The sequence below is a fragment of the Leptinotarsa decemlineata genome, unplaced genomic scaffold, assembly GCF_025532065.1.
Source record: "Leptinotarsa decemlineata unplaced genomic scaffold, Ldec_3_MD MMD2_tig00026282_RagTag_RagTag, whole genome shotgun sequence".
Lineage (NCBI taxonomy): Eukaryota > Metazoa > Arthropoda > Insecta > Coleoptera > Chrysomelidae > Leptinotarsa > Leptinotarsa decemlineata.
Window position 1 is genome coordinate 7,652,033 of NW_027412668.1, and position 21,430 is coordinate 7,673,462.

General features: G+C 35.2%; 1 protein-coding gene across 1 annotated transcript in view; it reads right to left on the reverse strand.

The window, feature by feature from the left end:
* Positions 1 to 421: 421 nt before the first annotated feature.
* Positions 422 to 21,430, reverse strand: part of pnt (ETS transcription factor pointed) — a 325,531-nt gene continuing 304,522 nt past the window's right edge. Inside the window, 5 exon segments of the mRNA XM_074179758.1 lie at positions 422 to 2,317; positions 4,010 to 4,286; positions 6,346 to 6,627; positions 7,864 to 8,133; positions 8,627 to 8,767. Coding sequence (XP_074035859.1) covers positions 2,254 to 2,317; positions 4,010 to 4,286; positions 6,346 to 6,627; positions 7,864 to 8,133; positions 8,627 to 8,767 — 1,034 coding nt within the window. The 3' untranslated portion in view covers positions 422 to 2,253.

The following is a 21,430-nucleotide window of genomic DNA, read 5'->3' on the forward strand; positions in this document are numbered from 1 at the left end:
TCTTGTAATACAACTTTTAACTCTATTGTCCATGAGTCTTATCAGTTCTCAGATGGAAACTCGTTAATAAAAAAGGAAAATGAAATAAAAGGTACATCATCAAATTACTTTTTCAAGTTGAGTTTGGATCTGTGTTTTTTATATATCCAAATGTGTGTTGCCCTATACTATACGAATTTCATTCATTAAAAAATTGTCTGAAAATCTAGTTTAATGACCCATGAATGGCTCCTTAGTGAATGCCACCTAGTATTTTTGAGTGTATTTCTGTTTTCCACTGGTTTTTTCATCAATCCATCAGAGTAGAAGTGCTTTCCATACTTATTGCTGACATTAGTAGTTCTGATTCTACCTGTCGAGTTAAAAAACATTTTGAAACGGAATCTCTTTTCAAAATGATTCGGAAATAAATAAAAAAAAATTGGTAATACCAATATATTTTTATTGAAACATCTCATTTAGTACAATAATTATATGTATGATAAACACAAATATGCAGGAGGACCCCTTACAACGAGATCCACACCTGTTTTTTTCGAACGGTTGTGTTCTCATTTAATAATAACTTAAAAAATAAAACATACTTACAAAAAATAAACTGATCGTCAGTTGAGAAGGATGGTGGAATATTCCAGAAATAAAATGCTCTATTTGGATGTACTTCTGTGAAAGTTCACAGAAACTCTCGCACAATCCTTTTCAACAATTGACCAGTCGAATATTGAGACCACATTCATAAAAATAGTATTCAACGACACTCGTCAACATGAATGGAAAACAGTTCATTAAATATTGCAAGATGACGTCAGAACACATGTCAAATAGTAAAAAAATTTAACAGATTATTGACCAGTGGAGAGAAGTACGAGGTTAAACCAACTCAATTTCAGTTGTTATGATGATTCATATCAAAAAGCACCGCCAAAAATGATAATTCAAAGTTATTTGATGTTCACCACATTGGTTTGGTGTCAGAAATGGAATGAGCCACTGGATATCGTATGGATATCCAATTCATGTCCACTTCAGGTCGGAATATTCTTGAACATGAAATAATAATCTCCATAAGATATTCAGAAGATATCCGTTGGAAATAAACTGGACGTTCAGCGGATATCTATTGGATATCCTTGTGTTGTTCGGGAGGATAATGTAACATTGAAAAAATCATAGTAACAGCAAATTGCAACATCAATAATACCATTTAAATTACCAACTAGAGCAAAAGCTAGGAAATTGGGTTGATTTTTCTGAAACTCCCGACTGATCACCAAACATAAAAATCGTTCAATATTTTCCAACACGTATCTCACGAAAACTATTTGTAAGTATAAACTATGATTCCATAGGCTTATCACAATATTAATATTTACAGTGTTCCGCTTTATTGATTTGAAATCCTCATAGTATTGTGATATATTCTTGGGGCCTAAAACAGCGACCCTCAACATTAAATTTTTCATTTTGGAAACGAATATTATAATTATTATCAAAAAATCACTAATGTGTTGTCGATTTTTGTTCAGTGTGAGAATTTTCGTTTTGTGCAAGTACTAGAAAGATAGATTTGAAAGTTACAGGCGTTCAAATATCAACTGTAAATCGATATAAAAATACTTTATTTGGTAAGAATCACAGATAATTCCAGAGCTTTCTGGAAACAAAGAGAGTCAACCAAGAATGATTGAAAGTGAAAAGAAGAGAACTTGAAAAATTGTAAAACCTATGTCTGGTTGATTCTCAATTACCTTGAAAATGTGAATCCTTTGAGAAAATACCTAAATTAAATAAAAAATGTATAAATGTGAGCCAATTTGAAACGACTGTCAAAGAATTCCGATAATAACGGAAGGAGTATTTGCAAGACAAACACCTCGCACAAGATAAATTCCATTGAATAAGATATTGTGGCATTTTATGGATGGCACTAACATTTTTTTGAACATTCATTTTCTGTAAAATATCTTTAGGTATTCAAAAACTGTTTCTTTATAACTTATATTTGTTCGTGCATATTCGTTAATTTCATAATACAAGATAATTTTGCATACTTGGCAACAAACTGTTTCAATTTGAAACTTTTCCAGGATGTTTTTTCAACAGTATTAGCCGGGAAAAAATTTAGACACATTGTTGTCGATTTGAAATTTGATTTTGATTCAACTATTAGAGAGGCACCAATTTTATCTAGCATGAATGCCAATGTTGACACTATTTTTGATACTTTTGTGAGAATGGAGATGGTTGTTCAGTTCAGTCATCGTCTTTCTTTTCGGGCTTGAGGTCCACCATCGCATGAAGCTCCTCGGGGCTGTATCTGTAAAGAAAAACTTCTTTAAATATTCGAAAGTAAAAACTAGGAATAGTGAAACATTAATATGGCAACTCAAAGAATGTAAACTTTCCGATCTGAGATTATTGTGACAAAGCTTTTCTCCAGGGTTTTTGGCTGAGGTCTGCAGGTTTTTATGTCTGACATTTCGTCTACAACTGCGATAGACATCATCAGCCAAATATAATGAGGCAACAGACTCAGCATTCTAGTTGTTCTTGCAGTACAGCAAACCTATACCAGCGAATATATTTGACACATTAATGTAGTTTTTGCGGAGATTCATCTATCTCTCTTCTTCTGCAAAATGTGGTTTTAAGATTTTAAGTTTCTTGATTTCAACAATCCTAATGTTGACATCGCATTATTTAAATGAGATTCAACCAAAAATTGGTATCCTCTCAAATTTTAATGGAAATGATTTTCCAACAATTATTGGGAGAAAATAATCGTTCTAATTTAGATTTGGGATATGCAGTTGAGTGATTACATATATTCTGTTCTAAACAAAAATTGATGCGTTCTTTGAAATTTTTGGTCATACCTACCACATTTTTAAATATAGTAGTATTACGACTTCAAATTGAAAAAAATGTATATACTTAAGAATGTAAGCTACGAACAATTTGTATTCCATACAAATTTAAATGGATCATCATTGTAACAATATTTTTAGCCATATTCATCACAGTAGGTAATCAAAAATACACTCAATCATTCATTAGTTTCTGCTTCTAGGGCTTACTATATTTCAAAAAATCGATCACAATGAATCTAGTGATCTACTAAATACAATCCAAAAGAAAATGAAGATATCTTATTTTCTGTTCATGCCCAAGAAATTGATAATGATGATAATAATAATAAGGATAGAAAATATGATAATGATAACGGGAAAGGTATTTTATTTAAAATTGAGCCAAGTTACGAATAATGAGTTGTGGTAAACTTTTATGGATGGAAAATGATATTTTACAATTTCATAAAGGCTAGACCTCTTCAAGTTGTAAGTACCTAATGAAACAATCTACAACTATTTTTTCATACAAAATGGAAATTTATCGAGAAAAAATTTTTATTTTAAATTCTGAGCCACGAAGTTTGAAGAAAATTCACTTGTATTTTTTATTCATGATAAATATCTAAGATTTCGTTTCAATTTCAAACAAAAAAAGACTCATCAAATTATCAATGTCTCAGAAACAGTTCGTTTTTCAAAACTAGCAGTCTTTTTTTATTAAAACATTTTTCAAATGGTGCATAAGGAGTAAAATACATATGAAAAAAATTGACAGAAAAAAGGAAAAACAAAATAATGACTTTTATATAACTTTTTGACCAAATTTTTCACACCCTATGAAATTGCATAATTCAACCAAAAAATATCACTATTGATTGAAAAAAGTTTTCAGCATTTGGTTCAGGTCGATGATTTCGGTATTCATAGATGGATTTTTAAATTTAGACCAGTAAAATTGAAACTTCAGAATGAATTCCCATGAAGCACGAATGGAATCATTTAGAACTTTCTTCTTTTATTTGAAGATCAAATCTGCATTGTGAAAATTTCCTTCATGTGATCAAATTCGAGTTGTCTTCAGTGTTGATCAGTGTTAGTCGTAGCTCAAGGATAATGCCGCTTAAAAAATTTAAGTTGTGAATTCTTATAGTACTCACCCTAATAAAGTCTGCAGATCACAGACGTATCGGTAAACGTATCGTTTACCAGCAGTCTTGTGTATGATATTCTTGTCGTAGTAGTATCGAAGTCCTCGCGATAATTTCTCGTAGTTCATTTTCGGTTTATTCTTTCGTATGCCCCACCTTCTGGCTACTTCGTCAGGATCGGTCAGTTTGAATTCCCATCCATCGCCTGTCCAAGATATGAACGCCTGACACGATTTGTCGGTAAGTAGCTCGAGAAGGAACTGCCACAGCTGGATCGGTCCTGATCCTGAAAAGAATTAATAAAAGTATTGGAAAAATCCATTTTTTCAAGAAGTTCATCATCGTTGAGAAATTGATGTTTTTGTTTGAGTGAAATGGAAAATACACTAGAATTCCAAATATGAGTTTTTCCCACCACAGATATTGAATTGCGAGTAACTCCTTGGAGATTCTTCATGAAAGTGGTCTGTAGGTGATTGTACAGAAGATAGTAGAACGAATCTGAAGCCGCCCCTGACCGATACGCCAGCCGACTCATCGAACAAACACATGACCTCACCGCGAAAGAATGCAATCGCCGGTAAAATTCTAGTCGAGTACCTAACCATCTGCAAAATTCTCGAAAGGGCCTTTAATGATATAAGGCCGTCTTCCCGACCCAAGAGGGCAGTTCAGAAAGTGAATCGAGCGGCTAAATAAGAAATTCAAATAGTGAAAATAAATTAAGAGTTAGTTGCTAATTGTTGTAATAAATAAATCAGTTTGTGATAATTGAAATATTGTTGAAAATAAATTTGTTTAAAGAAATAATTTCTTTGAAGAAATATATGTCAAAATGTTCTTATTATCGATGGAACTTCGACTAAACTTATAATATAGATATTTCTAACAAAGATGTTCATCAGGAACATGTCTCTTTTAGTCTAGAATGAATGTCTTTTGGAAAAATACATAATGGATATCTTACACACGATATCGTATTAGAAAATTTTTCGATATTGAAAGTGGGTGTTGTCAAAGTAGTTCTGGAAGCTACTTTTTATTATCAAGTACGAATAATTGATCAAAAATAGTACTTGTGCGATGAATTTTTCTTTGTGCGTAGATACACTGCTCACACATCAAGCGAATGAGCTCAGGCAATAGCTGGGAAATGTTTTTGTCATTATCATGCAGAGGCAACGTTAAATTATTTCCAAGTGGGAAGTGGCAACAATAACTCCAACTTAAACTGTTAAAATGCCTTTCCCGAAGAAATGAGATTTCATAATTCATTCCGCTGATAAAATGATCGATAATGAAAGTACTAAAGGTTGTAATGAACACAAGAAAAATCCTTCGATGAGTGGCGCCAATCAAATTAGATAGCAAGGTTCGTCTGCGACGACGAACCCCCCATAAAATGTAAATGAAATAATTAAACCGAGCCGTAGTAGTCTCGACGAGAGAATTTTTCTAAGTAAAATGTATGAGAGAAAAGAAACACTTCGTCCAAGCTTCATTACCCGCCTTATTATTGAAGTAATGCGAGAAAGAGAGAGAGAGGATCGAGGGGGTATTATTAAAAATGATTATGCTACCGACTGCTACCGCTAATAATAAATCTTCCAAGGTCACGCCGCGAAACAATTGCCAAGACACGTCGCGCTCTATCATGAAAGCCCGTCTGCTCGCCATTGTTTTCGTATTTTTTCATCGATTTAATGATTATTCGCTACTGTTTGATTGGGGCTTTCCATCGTGTAATTGCAACTATATCATTTGTTAGATCGTTGTATTGAAGCGCCATTTCATTCAATGGTTGAAACGGATAGGTAGGGAGGAAAACAAACGAAGACTGCAAAAACTGCAAAAAACGGTAAACTAAAATATCGATATATATAAAAAAATCGATTGTCTTTGAAACTGTTATGGTTTACCGGAGGAACGATTTACTAATTTAGTTACTTTCACTGAACGACTTCAATATCGAACAATTATACGAATCTGTGGAAAAATTCTATTTTTTCGTCAGCCAGCTGTCGCCAACCAAATCTAACCTAACCCAGCTGAAAACGAATACAAGAGAATATAAAGAAGGAAAAGAAATAACTTGACCAAAGTTATATTGTTAATGTAAGGAAATCTAACCTATAGCCGACAATAAATGCAACAAAGCCTAATAATATATATTACAGGCAGGTCATCAAAAAAAGAGAAGTCACGATTTTAGACCACAAGAAGCACATACTTGATGGTGCGTTATTAGAACAGGCAGTTACAGCGCTTACACAACAATTGAGGATCATAAAGTATCGGCGCCCAACGTGGGGACCAAAAATTTTTCGTTATTATCAAGTTCTTACCTGTAAAGCAAGGTCCTCCCGCTCCCTGATTCGTCGGATATCCGGCTATCATCCCGTTTTGGATCATAGGTTTCGTATCTTGCATCGTGTTCAGTTGCTCCCTACCCATGCCTGCAGAGAGGAACGCAGGATGCGTGTGGGGATGGTGCCCCAATGCTAATTCGTGGCTGTGGCCCCACTGTTCGGGTCCGTTGTTGGCGGCGCTTGGAACCGTTTGGAAGGAGGTGGTTTCGTAGGGGGAGCCGTACGTTTCCGGGTAGCCCTCGTTGAACCTTCCGGTTCCTGAAGAAAATTAACGGGAGGTGATAACATGTTTCCACTCGTTTCGATTTTTTTTTCGTGATGATTATAAAGCTAAACCTAAAGGAATATAGTTGATGATTCCTTTGAAGAAGCCAAAAATATGTATTGTCCTATGCAAAATTATGTGATGGAATCGGCCGATACTTGATGAAAATCCACAACGTATATTCAAGAAACACTTCATCGTAAGATTTTCACCAAATAGTTCTACAAAACGCAACAGGTGTTTCGTTATACAACAGTTTTAGTTGTGTCTATACGCAAAGTATGGAAATTAAAGATTTTTGCAAATATCGTTTATATGAATGTGGAAAGGTAGTGGGTTCAGTACTGTACCCTGGGGAACACCCATGGTGACTATTGAGGGCTTCCTTCAGACATTTTTGAATTTTGACTATTTGTGTACTACCTATTAGGTAGAAAAAATTTGAATCTGGACCTCTCATTAGGTTATCTGATGACTTAATCAGTATTATTGCATACTGTGTCGAATGATTCAGCTAGATTAAGGAAACCACCAAAGCATTTTTCGACAGATATAAGTTCCTTATCATAGTATTCGTACTGCACTTTCTCTCGTTTTTCCAGAAACATAATTGTTCATCAATGATCGCAGAATCATATTTCAAGAACAATTTCCAGAATAACTTACATATACATGAAGTATGTGCTTTATGTATCCTAGAAGGCATTTATTCATTTGTCTTCATTTATGTTGTTGCCTTCAGAATTGTCCTAATTAGATATTATGCACTCGTGCATATTATCTAATTAGGACTCTTCCAGATGGTAAAACGACGGCCCTTCAAAGTTCTCTTTATTTTTGGAAATAGAAAAAAGTCACGCGGAACCACGTCTGGCGAATATGCAGGCTGAAACATCGTTACAGTTGTTATTGGGCAAACATTGACGAAGAAGCAAAGTGTGTACAGGTGCACAATCGTTGTGCAAAAGCCATGAACTGTTTTTCTACAGCTCGGGAGGTTTTTTCGAATTGTTTCAAGCATTCATTTCACTTTTTCCACTTTTTCACAGCCATCTTGAAACTGTTTATACCATACGGTAGCGGCAGCCACAGACGAAGTAAACAGTGAATACAGATGAAATTTTTATCATAGTTCAGGGGCACAATAATAAAAGAAGAATGACAATCTGACTCTTCAAATCGCGTTATTTTCTGAATATACCTCATATATAAAGTCATTCTAAACTCACCTCGAACGAAATTTTTAACATAATTGTGCGCGGCGGCAGGATTGTACTTCTGTTCCAAGATGTGGTTCGAATAAAATTCCGGAGAACTGTCGATGAACTGTTGGTGCGCCTCAAGCGACGCCTGATACTCGTGTTCGTCGGGTGAAAAATGTGGCGTCGGAAAAATGTGGGTGCCGTCGTCGCCGTTTAACGTTTGCAGGTTGTTCTGGTCCATCGCGCCGAAATTGCCGCCCGTAGAATCACTCCTTGGCGGACACGTGCTTTTGTATCCTGAAAAATTAATATAGATATAGACCGGTTGGTTTAGGATCCTTACTGGTGTGTAGAGTTCCACAAGGTTCTATTATAGGGCCATTGTTTTTTTTATAAATGACTTTCCTAAACACTTTTACTGTAGGTTCGAAACAACGTTTACAGATTTTAATACAACGTTTCATTCTCCATCACCAATTTCAATATTATATATGAACTGGAAGAAGGAATCACCCGGTATATTTGGTCGAGTATTGATACTCCAAATGTAACCAACACTCACAAAATTTTATTCAAAAATTGTCAGTCGGATATAATTCAATGCCTGTCGTGATATTGGCCAGGGAATCAACTGTTTTCCTTCGGCACCGATACAATTTTGGTAAAGCTGACAGTGAACTGGAGAAATGTACACATGAGTTCTACAGAGTTTTAAAAAAGTCAGACCCATTATATTTTGTCAAGATGCAGATGTTTAGTTGAAGTTTTACATAAAGTTAAACAATGTTACCATCTTTCGGATGGTGATAGGCGGGACTCCTTTGGAGTTGTTGAAGGTATCCGGTGAGGGCGCCACCAGGAGGGGGTGATCCGTCATCTCGCATTTCATCCGATGTCGGACAAGCCGGACTCCTCAATTGTCCGTAAACTCCTGCAAACAAAAATTCGAAATAATATCCATGCCCAACAAAAATTTCAATCAATAATGTAATGCATGTGTAATAACGATAGGAACTGGTTTTCAGTCAGGGTTTCAATAGTTTAACAAACAAAATAACATTTTTCTGCATATTTCGAAATAAAAACATTATCAACTCATTCATTGCGGACCCAAGGAATTTGTCTATGCGTGAAAAAAAATTCAATTGCCTATTTTAGTGCTAATTTTCTCTAAGTCCCTCGTAAGAGTTATCATGTGTCTGATAATGCAAGGATACTCTCCTGTTTTTGTGAAAGTTCAAAAATATTAGAGGTTGAAATGTTCCCATATTTGGTAAATATTGGAGAAGTGTTTATATACCTCCACCATTACACTTAGTTACGTGATATATCGTCAAACCAATTTGTTCTCCCGTAAATCAAACAATGCTAATCGCTCATTCTAATACGTTTCATTGCTCGTTCTAATCGCTCGATCCGTCCAATCGAACGCTTATCCACGACTCATTATCGAACGTCTGGGAGGTCCAAATCTCTATATAAAACAATTGCTTATCGGTTGCCAATAGAAACGAAATTCGCGCGAGATCGGCCAAGGTTGATCGCTTATCGAGGACACTCGGGATGACCAGCTAGAGAGTAATGTACCGACCGGATGGGGATTGGCCGTTCGAGATCCGCCTCTTTGCCGTGTGATCGTCTAATTGGGAGGCTGCGGACCACGCCCTCCCCGTTGCTAGTTGGTCCACGGTACGCGATCGCTCAAAGATAGACAGATAGACTATGAGAAGTTTTAACTTGCATAGGTATAATGAAACTTTGAAAGCAAGCTAATTGTCCTTTAGGGTCAAGTTTTGAGTGTGACAACAAATCTGTGGTGTAAACTCTTAAATTTGAAAAAGTACAAATATACCTACCTGTTAATTTTCACTGACTAGAAAGATTTCATTGAGTATGATATATCTAAATTGAAGACAAAATATCTTTGAACGCGCATCATTAGTTTGGGTATATGCAATGAGTCGGCAAAGTAATAAGAATGAAAGTGGCTACTGTTCTGAACAACGGAAATGTAATGTTGAAATGATTGAACTTTTGCACCAATAAGTAACCCCATGTTTAGATTTTGTGTCAATTCCGTAATATTCATCGGCACTTTATTGATTATTCCGTATGAATACATTAGTTTTTATGTATGAAAACAACTATTAGTGTAGTTAGATAGGTACCTATAAAAGATTTGAAACCGCGTAAAAACAACGATAAACAAGTTTGAAACAATAGTAATAACGTCATCAATTGGTCTCAAAATGGGAAAGAATGAGGTAGTTAGATACCTAATAATAGTAATCCATCACTTGAAAAAATGATATGAGTGTTTCCCTTTATCCGAAAAATTGAGACGAATCGGTTACTGATATGTGAGAATCCCTTTCAGATCACACTCGGTTGTTGGTAAGGTAAAATGGATAAAATGGCTCCTATATACCGACATTTCGAATAGAAATGGTCTCTTTTGTTATAACATGGAAAAGAGAATTTCATGTTCAGATGGTTTTGAAAAATATAGAAAGATCTATTTAAAATTGAGTCCATTTCCAGTTGAACTGAAAACGATTTTCAATTGTTTCATTGTTGGAGATATCGGCTTCAAAGACCCATACCTTTGTTCCAAATTTTAAATTTCTTGTATCGCAAACAACTCCATTGGCACCGTATACAATAATTTCGTTGTTACTCGATTATTACGCAGTAATTTTTCGGGTCGATCTGTTCAATGTGCCTCTATTACACTTTATCAAATTCCGTATTGAATAAACTTTCTTCGTTTATCAGATTGTGGAATGTGAAAAAACCAAAAAAAAAACAGCAAGAAAAGCTGACCCCTCCACATATTTTTTCACGTTTGAAGTGAACAAAATCGAGGCTGATAGGCCAGCGGCGGCTCGTCTGAGGAGGCAAGGGAGGCTTAGCCTCCCCATAAAATTTGAGGCTATTCATCGCAATAAAGATATATTGACAAATCATTATGATTATTTTTTTCTAAAAATCCTTGGATATCATTACTTTACCATTAATTTTCAATATAAATACATAATATGTCCGAAAAAAACACTATCACTCACTACGTAGTACGTACCATACTGTATCATGCATCAATAAAACTCAAAAGCACCGCCCATGAACGAATAACGAATAAACCATCAACCCGAAATAATAAATGCCGTACGTTGCAAGGGAGCCAAGTCTCCGACCGCTTTAAAAAACACAGTCTCCACGAGACCGATCCAACCAGCGACATACGTCCCTATTTGTAATTTTTGTTGCAGGTAAGTTTTTTTTCATTTATTATGGATAAGTTGGACGAAATTAAAAAATCTAACGATATAGTCGATTGGTTGCAAATAATTTCAAGTCTTTATCTTAGGATGATGAATTTTACATTATTAAAACTCTGGTAAGGCCTCAACCAAATTTACCTCGTTCTACAGAAATACATTTCAAATCTAAGTAGCATATATTTTCGTCTTGTAAATTAAAATTGTTTAGCAAACAACAACAAGCAAGCAACAGCTTTAGATACAGCTCAGGTTAGGGTTGTTTTTCTAATGGTCTGTTTTATACGTATAATTTTCGGCAATACACAATTTTTGTTTGCATTTATGCAAATATTACGTATTTTGCTTTAAATAGGTGCGGTACCGAAAACATTTTCGCGCCTCCGGCGGGCTTTTCTGTGTGTATATAGTCTTACTGACTTTAGCCTCCCCTGTTCTCCAATGCACGAGCCGTCACTGTGATAGGCAATTGCCGAAAGAAATCTGAAGTACCGAACGTTTCGCCTGATACTACAGCAGTATCAGGCATCTCGAAGTTAACGCACATACCTACAACTGATGATGTCTGACGCATAAGCAGACGAAACGTCTGGTACTTCATTATCAATTCGACCACGACATATTACCTACCTACCACACTCTTCGTGTACCGTTCAGTAATAAAACACTCTACTCGTTCTGTCATGCAATCGAAAACACTTTCCTGCCACACTGAAAACAACATCGACAGTTTTTTACCTTTGTAATAATACATTGTATTTCCCACAGACACCAAAAACGGACGCGCAAACTTTTCTTCCAGGAAGCTTACCGCTACTGAATTTAACAGAGCGAAGTTCTGTGCAAAAATCAAACGCAATCCGGATGTGGCAGTGCATCATTTTTCGAAAATATTCACGAAGTTTATGTATCTACGGCGGCAATTATCAACGAAAGACTCACTGTAGATATGGGATAACAGGAAGGTGTGTGTATTTGTGAATTCTGAGAGGGTGTTACGTTATTCGTTATTGAGCCTGTGGTCTGCGTTAGATCTTTCCACTGTTTTGATCGACGGATGTCCGGTATAGGTTGGCTCGTGTGGAATATTAACGAGGCGTTTTGCTGGTGTTTATCGATGGTTTATTCGTGAGGAAAGAGTGTAGTAGCAGCTACTGTCTAGTTGAATAGTGTCTGGTGTCGGGATACTGAGCGACTTGTACAGTGTGTTTTACAAAGAGGTTCCATCGGAAGTTTGAGATAAAGGCGTAAAGTTGACCATTTTTTTATTAATGTTTCAGATATCAGTGAAATGTGCTTTTTGGAATTATTCAACAATGTAGGTATACAGTTTATATACGTACCCTGTAGAAGTGTGGCTTACCCTCCAAAAGTTGATCTATGTTCAACCGTCCTACTTCTCAACAAAAACTCATTCAAAAAGTCCTACTTTACTTTGAAAATACTTATTTGAAAAATGTTGTTTTTAATATTATCTATCAAATAACAGTTTGACCGCAATATTTTTTGATACTGTTGTTGAAATGGTTCTAAAGTTGGGTGGGTAAGTTAGGTAACAAAAATAGTGTATAAACATTTATTATTTATTATATACATTATTTTCAGCATCAAATGTATCCACTAAGAATTGCGAAAACACAATTTCTATATAAATGAAATTAATCTTTAGGCAAACTGACAAGAACTTCAGGCGGTTAACCCTTCTGGGAGTATAACAAAAGAGATTTTTGTAATGACATCATTTTTATCAGAAACTCAATCTTGATAACGTAAACAATTTTGAACACAAAAAAATCACAAAAACGATTGAAAACCCTCAAATATAAATAATCTACAAAAAATATACTACCTACATTGACTAGGCCTATTCAAGATCGAGAGCAGCACAATATTTCAGCTTTGGGTTAGCTAGTTTTCTTCAATATTACATCGTAGAATTTATAAAATAACATAGCGTTTCGTTTGAGAAAAAAAATGTGTAAAAAACTATTTCAAGCCCCATCTCAATCAAATTGTTTAGAGAATAGGAAAAGCATTCAAAATTTGTTTCGCGAACGCTAATTCCACATTCATCAAGTTCTGGAGAAATATATTTTTTAATTTTTGATTTAAACATCTTCTACTTCGAAAACAGTGCTATTTAAAAAAAATTTCATGGAAATGAATATTGATTAATTCAGAGACTAAACTCATTTCAGCAGTCTTTTTCAGAAACTGCCTGATGATATATATATGTTGGGTCCACGTTGGCTGAAATACAAACACTAGATCCTTCGCCAAAAACAAAACACTAAATTATACGGTACTACTGGTTATTTATTATTGTTATCCTTCTAAATTGGATAAAGTAAAAAATCGAAAGAGACTGAAGTATGCAATGATCAAACTTTATATATGATATTCAATTTGCCAACCTAGTTCTTATAGTGTTGTAGTATTTCCTTTAGGCATAATTTGTTCATCAAGTACGTTGGTGATTGAATTGATGAACGCTAGTAACAGCGTTGGTCCTTCGAGCCAGATATGTGAGATTTAACACAGAATTATGAAAACGGTTATAGAAAACAAATAGTGAGAGATAAACAAATTTTTTGATCAGCAGTTGATTGTTTTGAAAAATATTTCTCAAAATTTACCTATAGTAATTATTATTCTCGAAAAAATCATGCATATACTTTCTCAACAGCCAGAATGGACGTTGAACTACACGTCTATTTGATATTTATGAAGTACTTTCGCTACATATATAACAGCCAATTAAATTTCGTGCGGAATACCTTTATTATTTATAATTGTGTAAATTCCAATATTATTTCTGTTCGATGAGTACGTATATTTCATCGAAGGCGCACCTGCACGCGAAAGCAAGATTTACCGGATCGAGTACATAATACCGGGTCGAGCATTCCTCGTGGTGCGCAACCAATGTTTTCTGTTTCGTTTTCGAATTCTTGTCATTCTACCGCCTGTCGAATCGCTTCATATGCCATCGTTAATAATTGAAGTGTGCAGAAGTGAAGTGATCGCTGGTAGAACGGGTAAATATTTTTTAATGATGACGATTCGAACAATCGTATAACGGATCGCGGGCGAGGTTATTATTGTAAAATGTGACCGCTGTCACCAGTTAGGCCTATGCTTGGGTTCTTGATGATGAAAATGTGGTACGTTTATTCAGATTTACACTTGATGATTATCGCATTTATTTGAGTTGTTCACTCGTCGCTTTCCTCGCCTTCGAACTATCTTATGTTCCTAACTGATTCAATTTGTTTTGCAGCATTATAAGCTCTCTCATACACAGGATACAGTGATATAACCGTTAGTTAGCCGTATTTTGAGACATAATAGGATCCACATTCTGGAAATTGGTAGGGGTATGTTTTTGGTATCCTCTATCACAGTTTCGTGGTGAACATGTGAATTTGACTGATTTTTTTGAGAACAACTAAAATACCATCAACGGCTGATTTTGAGCATATATAGGGAATATAAAATATGAAAGTCAGTCACAATAATCTCAGAGTTCCAAAGCTGTCTTGGAATTTAGGGTGTTCCACGTAAGGAAAGCAAGTTTTGACATTTAAATATCTTCAGAATTGGTTACCAATGTGAATCACATAAACTATATTTGAAATAAGGAAAATGGTATCGGCTTTTGGTATAATCAGAAGTGTGCAAAAACTCTTATCATTTCCATTCGACAGAGTATAACGAAAAACCTAGCCATGCCAAGTTTCAAAATATAAGTCCTATTATCTTCTCAAAATACGGAAAACTGTCGGTCATCGCGCTGTGGCCTCTTTATATATAACAATCGTATCAGTGACGGTTCATTCACTTGTTCGCCAATGGCGTAACTTTTGAAATAAAACTGGAAAAAAGTTTTGTAAACTCCTCTATTATAGATCAGTGAATATTTATTTCGGTCTATAGTTATGTGAATGGGAAGAGTATAGAAACGTCTGATGTTTTTTAATCTGAACAAATGACGTAGGTACAGTGGTTCACTAGAAAACTTAGGGTGCCAAAATTGACCAAAAACAAGATGGATGAATGAAAAAAAAGTGTTATACACCTTACAACACTGACATATTGGAAGTATCTATAAAGGTAAGACCTCGTTAATCCTTAGCTCGCACAAGTTTCGAATTCTGAGGGTTGTCGCTCGTAGGGGTGCGACAGTTGGTTAACGGAAAAACATATTTTAAACAGATTTTTAAACAGATGCGCTAAAGATATGTTTTGCCTGTTAGGAATTCGGGATTTTAAGGCAGTGTATTTTATTTCATTGCATTGTAGGTATATTTTGTTTTAAACATGAATTCGTACATTTTTCAAGTTTCAATACAAACAGCATAGATTTTCATCTATCAGAAGCTTATGTTCATTCAATGGGGACTGTCATAGAAATAGTTGTTGTGATCATTTTATTTTTTCGCGTTATGTATGTAGGATACACATAATTTTTTATTCTAAGCCCATGTTTACCCAAAATATGAAATATTCGATTAAGAAGGGAATATTTTTCCACGAGAGATTAGTTTCTGGGAAAAGAAACCTTTTGGTACAAACTAAAATATTACCAAAAATGTCAGTTTTGGCACTTTCTTGTGCGGTTTCAACTTTTTCCTATCTAAGATTCTATCTATAATCTAACTTTGTAAAACGGTAAAACATTCTTTTTTATATGCTCTTACTAAGAATGAACATTTTTTCTGGTTTCTGTCAAATTTATTCTGTCAGCAGGTCAATAAATACCGGTGAATCCAAAAACTGTCATCATTACTAATTTCTCAACGCTGTGCAATCTGACGACAGGGTACGAATATAACAGACAATAGATCTCCCAGATAAAAAATGTGCACCCGCACGGTTCATCTAATAAGCAGAACCGGCGGAAGATACAAAGTCATCAAAGAAAAAGGCGCCCATGCAAGAATAACCGTAAAATTACTAATAAGGTGTTATTTTGTAATAAAAAATGTTGAAGTATGAGTTTAAGATACTTACATTAGTTTGAAGAGGAATGGCAGACGTTTACCTCATCTAATTTTCATACCTATATATTTTATGTGAAATGATTTTTTGAGAAACAAAAATCATTTTTTACTCCTTAATCAATTAGCTTTCGATAAAATAACCTCCAGTTGTTACTTGCTGGTATAAATCTTCCATACTGTTTACGATATTGAAAGGGGGAGCGCAAAGGATAGCTACAAAGTTTACTCGAAAAAAAAAAGAAGACATACGAGTAAAAGGACCAGTAAATGATCAATGACAATCCTTAACAATCCTGATGAAAGATCTCAGTTATCCCGAAATTTATAACAAACACAGTCTATAGAAGATATTGAGGAAGAGCTTAGTTGATCTCGTTTGAATTGAAAGGGAATTATTTTTTTTGGGAAATAAGTTTTTAGGAAATAATATTCCACTCAAATACGTCTTAGTGTTTGTATTGCTTGAATCCTAGAAGGTAGGAATGACTTATAAAGTAACATTCTTTCTACAAACCGATCTAAAATCACTGAAGATGACCTGGCTCGGAACAGAAACTCATTCTTCCAGCCGATAATTACATGTGTTGAAGTTACTTTTCTCGTTACCATTTTCCTTCCTGTTTCGCGGCCAAAGCCAGTCCTGTTCCATCTTCAGTCATCTTATTTTCAAAGAGCGCAATTCCCGTTCCTCTAGAGCTGGAAGTGAGTCGATTACATCGTTTCGAAAAGGCAGGCAAAAAGCCAACGCGAAGGACGAGAGAGTAAACTTCTTCGTCAGCAGGTGGTTTGTCGGAGCACCTGTCTCACACACACCAGTTTCGGTTTTTTCTGTGCACTTATTCGATAGCGGCCGATTCGATGTATGTGCTATTGAACGCCAGTATGAATCGAGGATGAAATGTTTGAGCCAAACAAGCGATTGCCCTACAGTCAAGAGGTTTCTTTTCAGAAATATAAAAAGGTTATATAAATTCAGTTAATTAACCTAATTATTCAGTTTATGGTTTCAAAGCCCAATTTTTTTGTTACCTACATGAGAAGACCAACATCCCACCAATATCTCATCATCAATTTTATCCGTGGAAAAATTCAACGGTGAATATTTACTCATGGGCTGGAAAGTTCCGGGCCTTAAAAAGAAAACCGCGTGTTTTTTGTTCAAAATCGGCTTTATTCATCAACGTAATTTCCATCAAGAACAATCATTCCAGCGCCGCTGGAATTTCAATAGCACTTTTGTAGGCATCCTTTCAGCAATAACATCTTCATTCTATCGAAATTTCTCACAGGTGAGTCTTTTTTGAGTGAAGTGATCTATGTTTCATCCGAGGTCACATATCGACGCAAAAATTCCGGTTTGTTATGTTTAAACATGGCCAAACACTGCTTAGAATCATCAAGATGTTCTTGTTTATGGTCGACAGTGAGCACGCGCGGCACCCACCTTTATCAGAACTTTCTCATAATCAAAAGCTTGTGCAATATAAAGCCAACACGTTCCTATTGATATCTTTACAATGTCAGTTAATTCACGCAACTTCACTATTCGATCATTCAAAAAGATTTTGTGGATTTTTTTATGTTTTTTTGGTGTTACTGCGTCATTTGGACGTCCACTGCGTTCTACATCATCGGTGTCTCTCTCTACGACCACGTTCGAAGTCAGCAAACCAACAAACCAACTTTTCAAGCCATTGCTTCGTTTGAACGGTATTTTTTCCCATCAAGAAGAAGTGTAAAATTCAAACACAAAATTGTTTTGAATCCATTGTTTTGAAAATAGCAAAAATAGTGTCACTCTTAGAACTCACAAACTTATGAGAAGAATATCATGAAATTTTAACAGCTCTATGTGTTAGGCCCAAGTTCTTTTGCGGTGGGCAATCTGATTTCTCTCGTGAAAAATTTAATGCAATTATAGTATTATAGTAGGTATTATGAAACTATATTTCCATTACTGGTTGTTCAAAAGTTGTGTAATTTTTGGAACAAAAAAGTTACTCCATACCTGTTTCACCAGGTAAAACAACTAAACTCATGATAAAAATACAAATTCACGAACAATAGAAATTTTTGATCAACTTTTTTCTGTGGCATGTTGAAAAAATTATTTTCGAAAACCTACTCGTCGCTCTTTTGCTGGTATCATTTCGAAGCGTTGCATTTAATTAATTATTTTCCGACGGAATTCTGAAAGTTTTCATATTTTCAGGCAAATATATTCGAAATAGTTTCAATAATTTCTACAATCTATTTTGAAAATTGATGTTGAGTTTGAGATATGAAATTTTTAAGTTTTGCTCTAAATGCATTGAATTGAATTGCATTCAACGATGTTAAAACGTGAAAGGATAAAAAGGAGTTGTTGAACTTTCTAGATTGACAAATGAAAACATAATTTTCTTTTAGGCACATAGGTAATGAATATTCTATAGTGTGAACATCAAATACACTTTATATTCATGTAACCTCTCAAAAAATCTGAAGGCGCCCTATTAAATGATCTAGTAGGTCATTGTATAAGAAAACGTGTCTGCATATCTACAAATTTTGATAATGATGGCAACACAACACGGCGCTCCTCTAGTGCAATATCCTCTTCCTCTGCAGTGAATTGATTCGCAGTATTCAGCAGTATAATTGCAATTCCTACGGCTTCGTTGTAGGTGGTTCGATTTTCTCTCTTGCGGAATTGTAAATATCATTATGATAGATACTACTTACTTTGCAAGACAATTGACCAGAAGGGAAAGTGCCAGAACACATTTTGAAGGACCAAAATGATTATACCAGTGAATCACACGCTAAGAGACGTATGCTCAAAGAATCAGCGATGTATTTCAAAGAGCTCCATAGAAATGAATCGTTCTTGGCCACCTGTGTTGAAGAAAGATATTGGCGAAGTTGCAAGAGACTAGTTACATTTGATATTTTGAGTTTTGTAGACGGAGGAAGATATTGGCACCCGAATGTTAAGATTATTATCTAAGTATACAATTCATTGACTAATTTTTTGTAGGCAAAAATTTTCCACAAAAAATGACTTTTCGTTAAGTTTTCAGTAATGAACCAAGTATTGAAATTCTCCTCCAGATATTGCAGTTGACTAGAGAACAATTCCACATTTCTACGGTAAATTAATTTACGAAGTTTCCTAATATAGCGCTCAGGTTTTTATCATCTGGTCGATTTTGTCGAATTCTCTCTCTATAAGAATATTATTTTCGGTTGGGAGGGCACGCGCGCAACCCGCAACAGGTGTTGGAAACAGAAGGTATCCGAAGAAGTGGATATAGCTAAGCGAAGTTCGGAGAGTCAGCTGGTCTCCTCTCGCATCAGACGAACGAACTTCTCGAAACAGATGTCGGCCCTTCTTAGTTTTGGTTAACTGTTCTTAGGTAATACGGTGACTTTGAATCGAGTTTGAATTATAGAAACCGAATCGATTCAGATTGAATAGCTGAATAGCTGGTTATTTCGCGGAAGACATACGAAATATTTAGAAGAGGATATCGTATTCAAAGACACACTTTAATGTGAGATTTTCAATGCGACACGTGCTATACAGTTGTATTGTATTGTGACGCCATAGGATGCTATCGTTTAGCGTCACAATACAATACAATTGTGACGCCAGAAGATGCTACCGTATAGCGTCACAATACATTACAATTGTGACGCCATAAGATGCTACCGTATAGCGTCACAATACAATACAAGTATTATGACGGCAGCAAATGCTACCGAATAGCGTCACAATACATTACAACTGTAACACCAGAAAATGGTTATAGTCTGTCATCGAACAGATATTGTTTTAAAAGAGCCGGTGATCTGCAAGTGATTTTTCACAGATCCGCGACAGATCCGATCCGTCGATCGACAGATTTTAGTTCTCGAACGTTATCATACAGTCAAACAATATCTATCTTTCCTTTTCGATCTAGGTAACTCACATTTTCATTCCTACTTGCGCCATTATGTTATTTTTTCCCTTCAAAAATTAATAAACCCATTTAAAAAACCTTATTCTCCCTCACTGGATGGTTTTTATTCATTAGGTATGAAAAAATACAAAACTACAAGTGTTTATTTTGAATAACACAATGACATTTGAATTTGCTCAAAAATAAATATTATTTATAGAAGAAATACGGGCATGCAGAGTATAGCTAAACTAATAATGATTAATGCGTAATATTGATTGCTTTATTTTTTTATTGTAATTGAGAACGAGGGTGAATAATAACTTTTCCCAATGAATCTTGACACAATTAGAGACCAATTCATCAACGCTCTAATTCACGTTCTTAAAACACAATTAGCAGGTATACACTGAGAAATTTAATATTTTTTGAGACTTTCATCATCAAAAGGATACATTAAATATTATGTAACAAAACGCTAATATCGCGTTTCGTAGAAATAGAAATTGATTCAACTCAATGGTCCGGCAATAGTAATTGTCGAGTTGACGTCCATATTATTTTAATTCCACATAATAAATCTCATAATGATACCACGCACGGCTTCATTTCGTACTCACTTTTATTATAAAATTACAGTTTACATTTTTATTTTCGTTCGCTTAAGTCATACAAGTACACATTTCCTACATAATTTTGAATTGATTTCGCCTAATGAGAATAACGTTAGCATATTCATTAGCTAAATCTGGCTGTTATACAAACGGCGATGGCATTTTAATATATTTCAGTAAAATTATGGTGAAGGGCATGAGAAGAATGATCTGAAAATATTTTGGTATCGAGTTATGCAAACAAGAAATTGGAGCAAAAAACCCGTCTGAAGACGCTAATCTTTCATGAGAGCAGCAACTTTGAACCGATTAGTTCAGTTATCTCGAAAGATAGTTATATCAAATAACCATAATTATAGACTAACGGGTTTTTGAAATCTGAATATTGATTGAGATAATCTTGTTTGAAATTCTGTATCTACTTAAGACTTTAGAAGAAAATGTTTCGTTCTCGATAATTATCGCACCTATTTCACTTGTTCACTGTCGCTTTTGTCCCATGCAACTTCAAATTAAATCGCGTTTAGAACCCATTTCAATGAATCTGAATGAAATAATAATAATAATAATGGGGTATTCTTCAGTAAAATTGGAGCCCTTGGCTTATCAAAGCGCCTGACGTTCGCTTTCCTCTGGTCGAGTGGGCTGAAGTCGGAAACTGAGGGGTTCATCATGACTTGCCAGGATGGTGTCTTCAACACCTTAGTCTACCGCAGTCGCGTGATGGGTATAGAGGTTCCTGATATAAGGTGCAGGGCCTGTCGCGAGGCGCC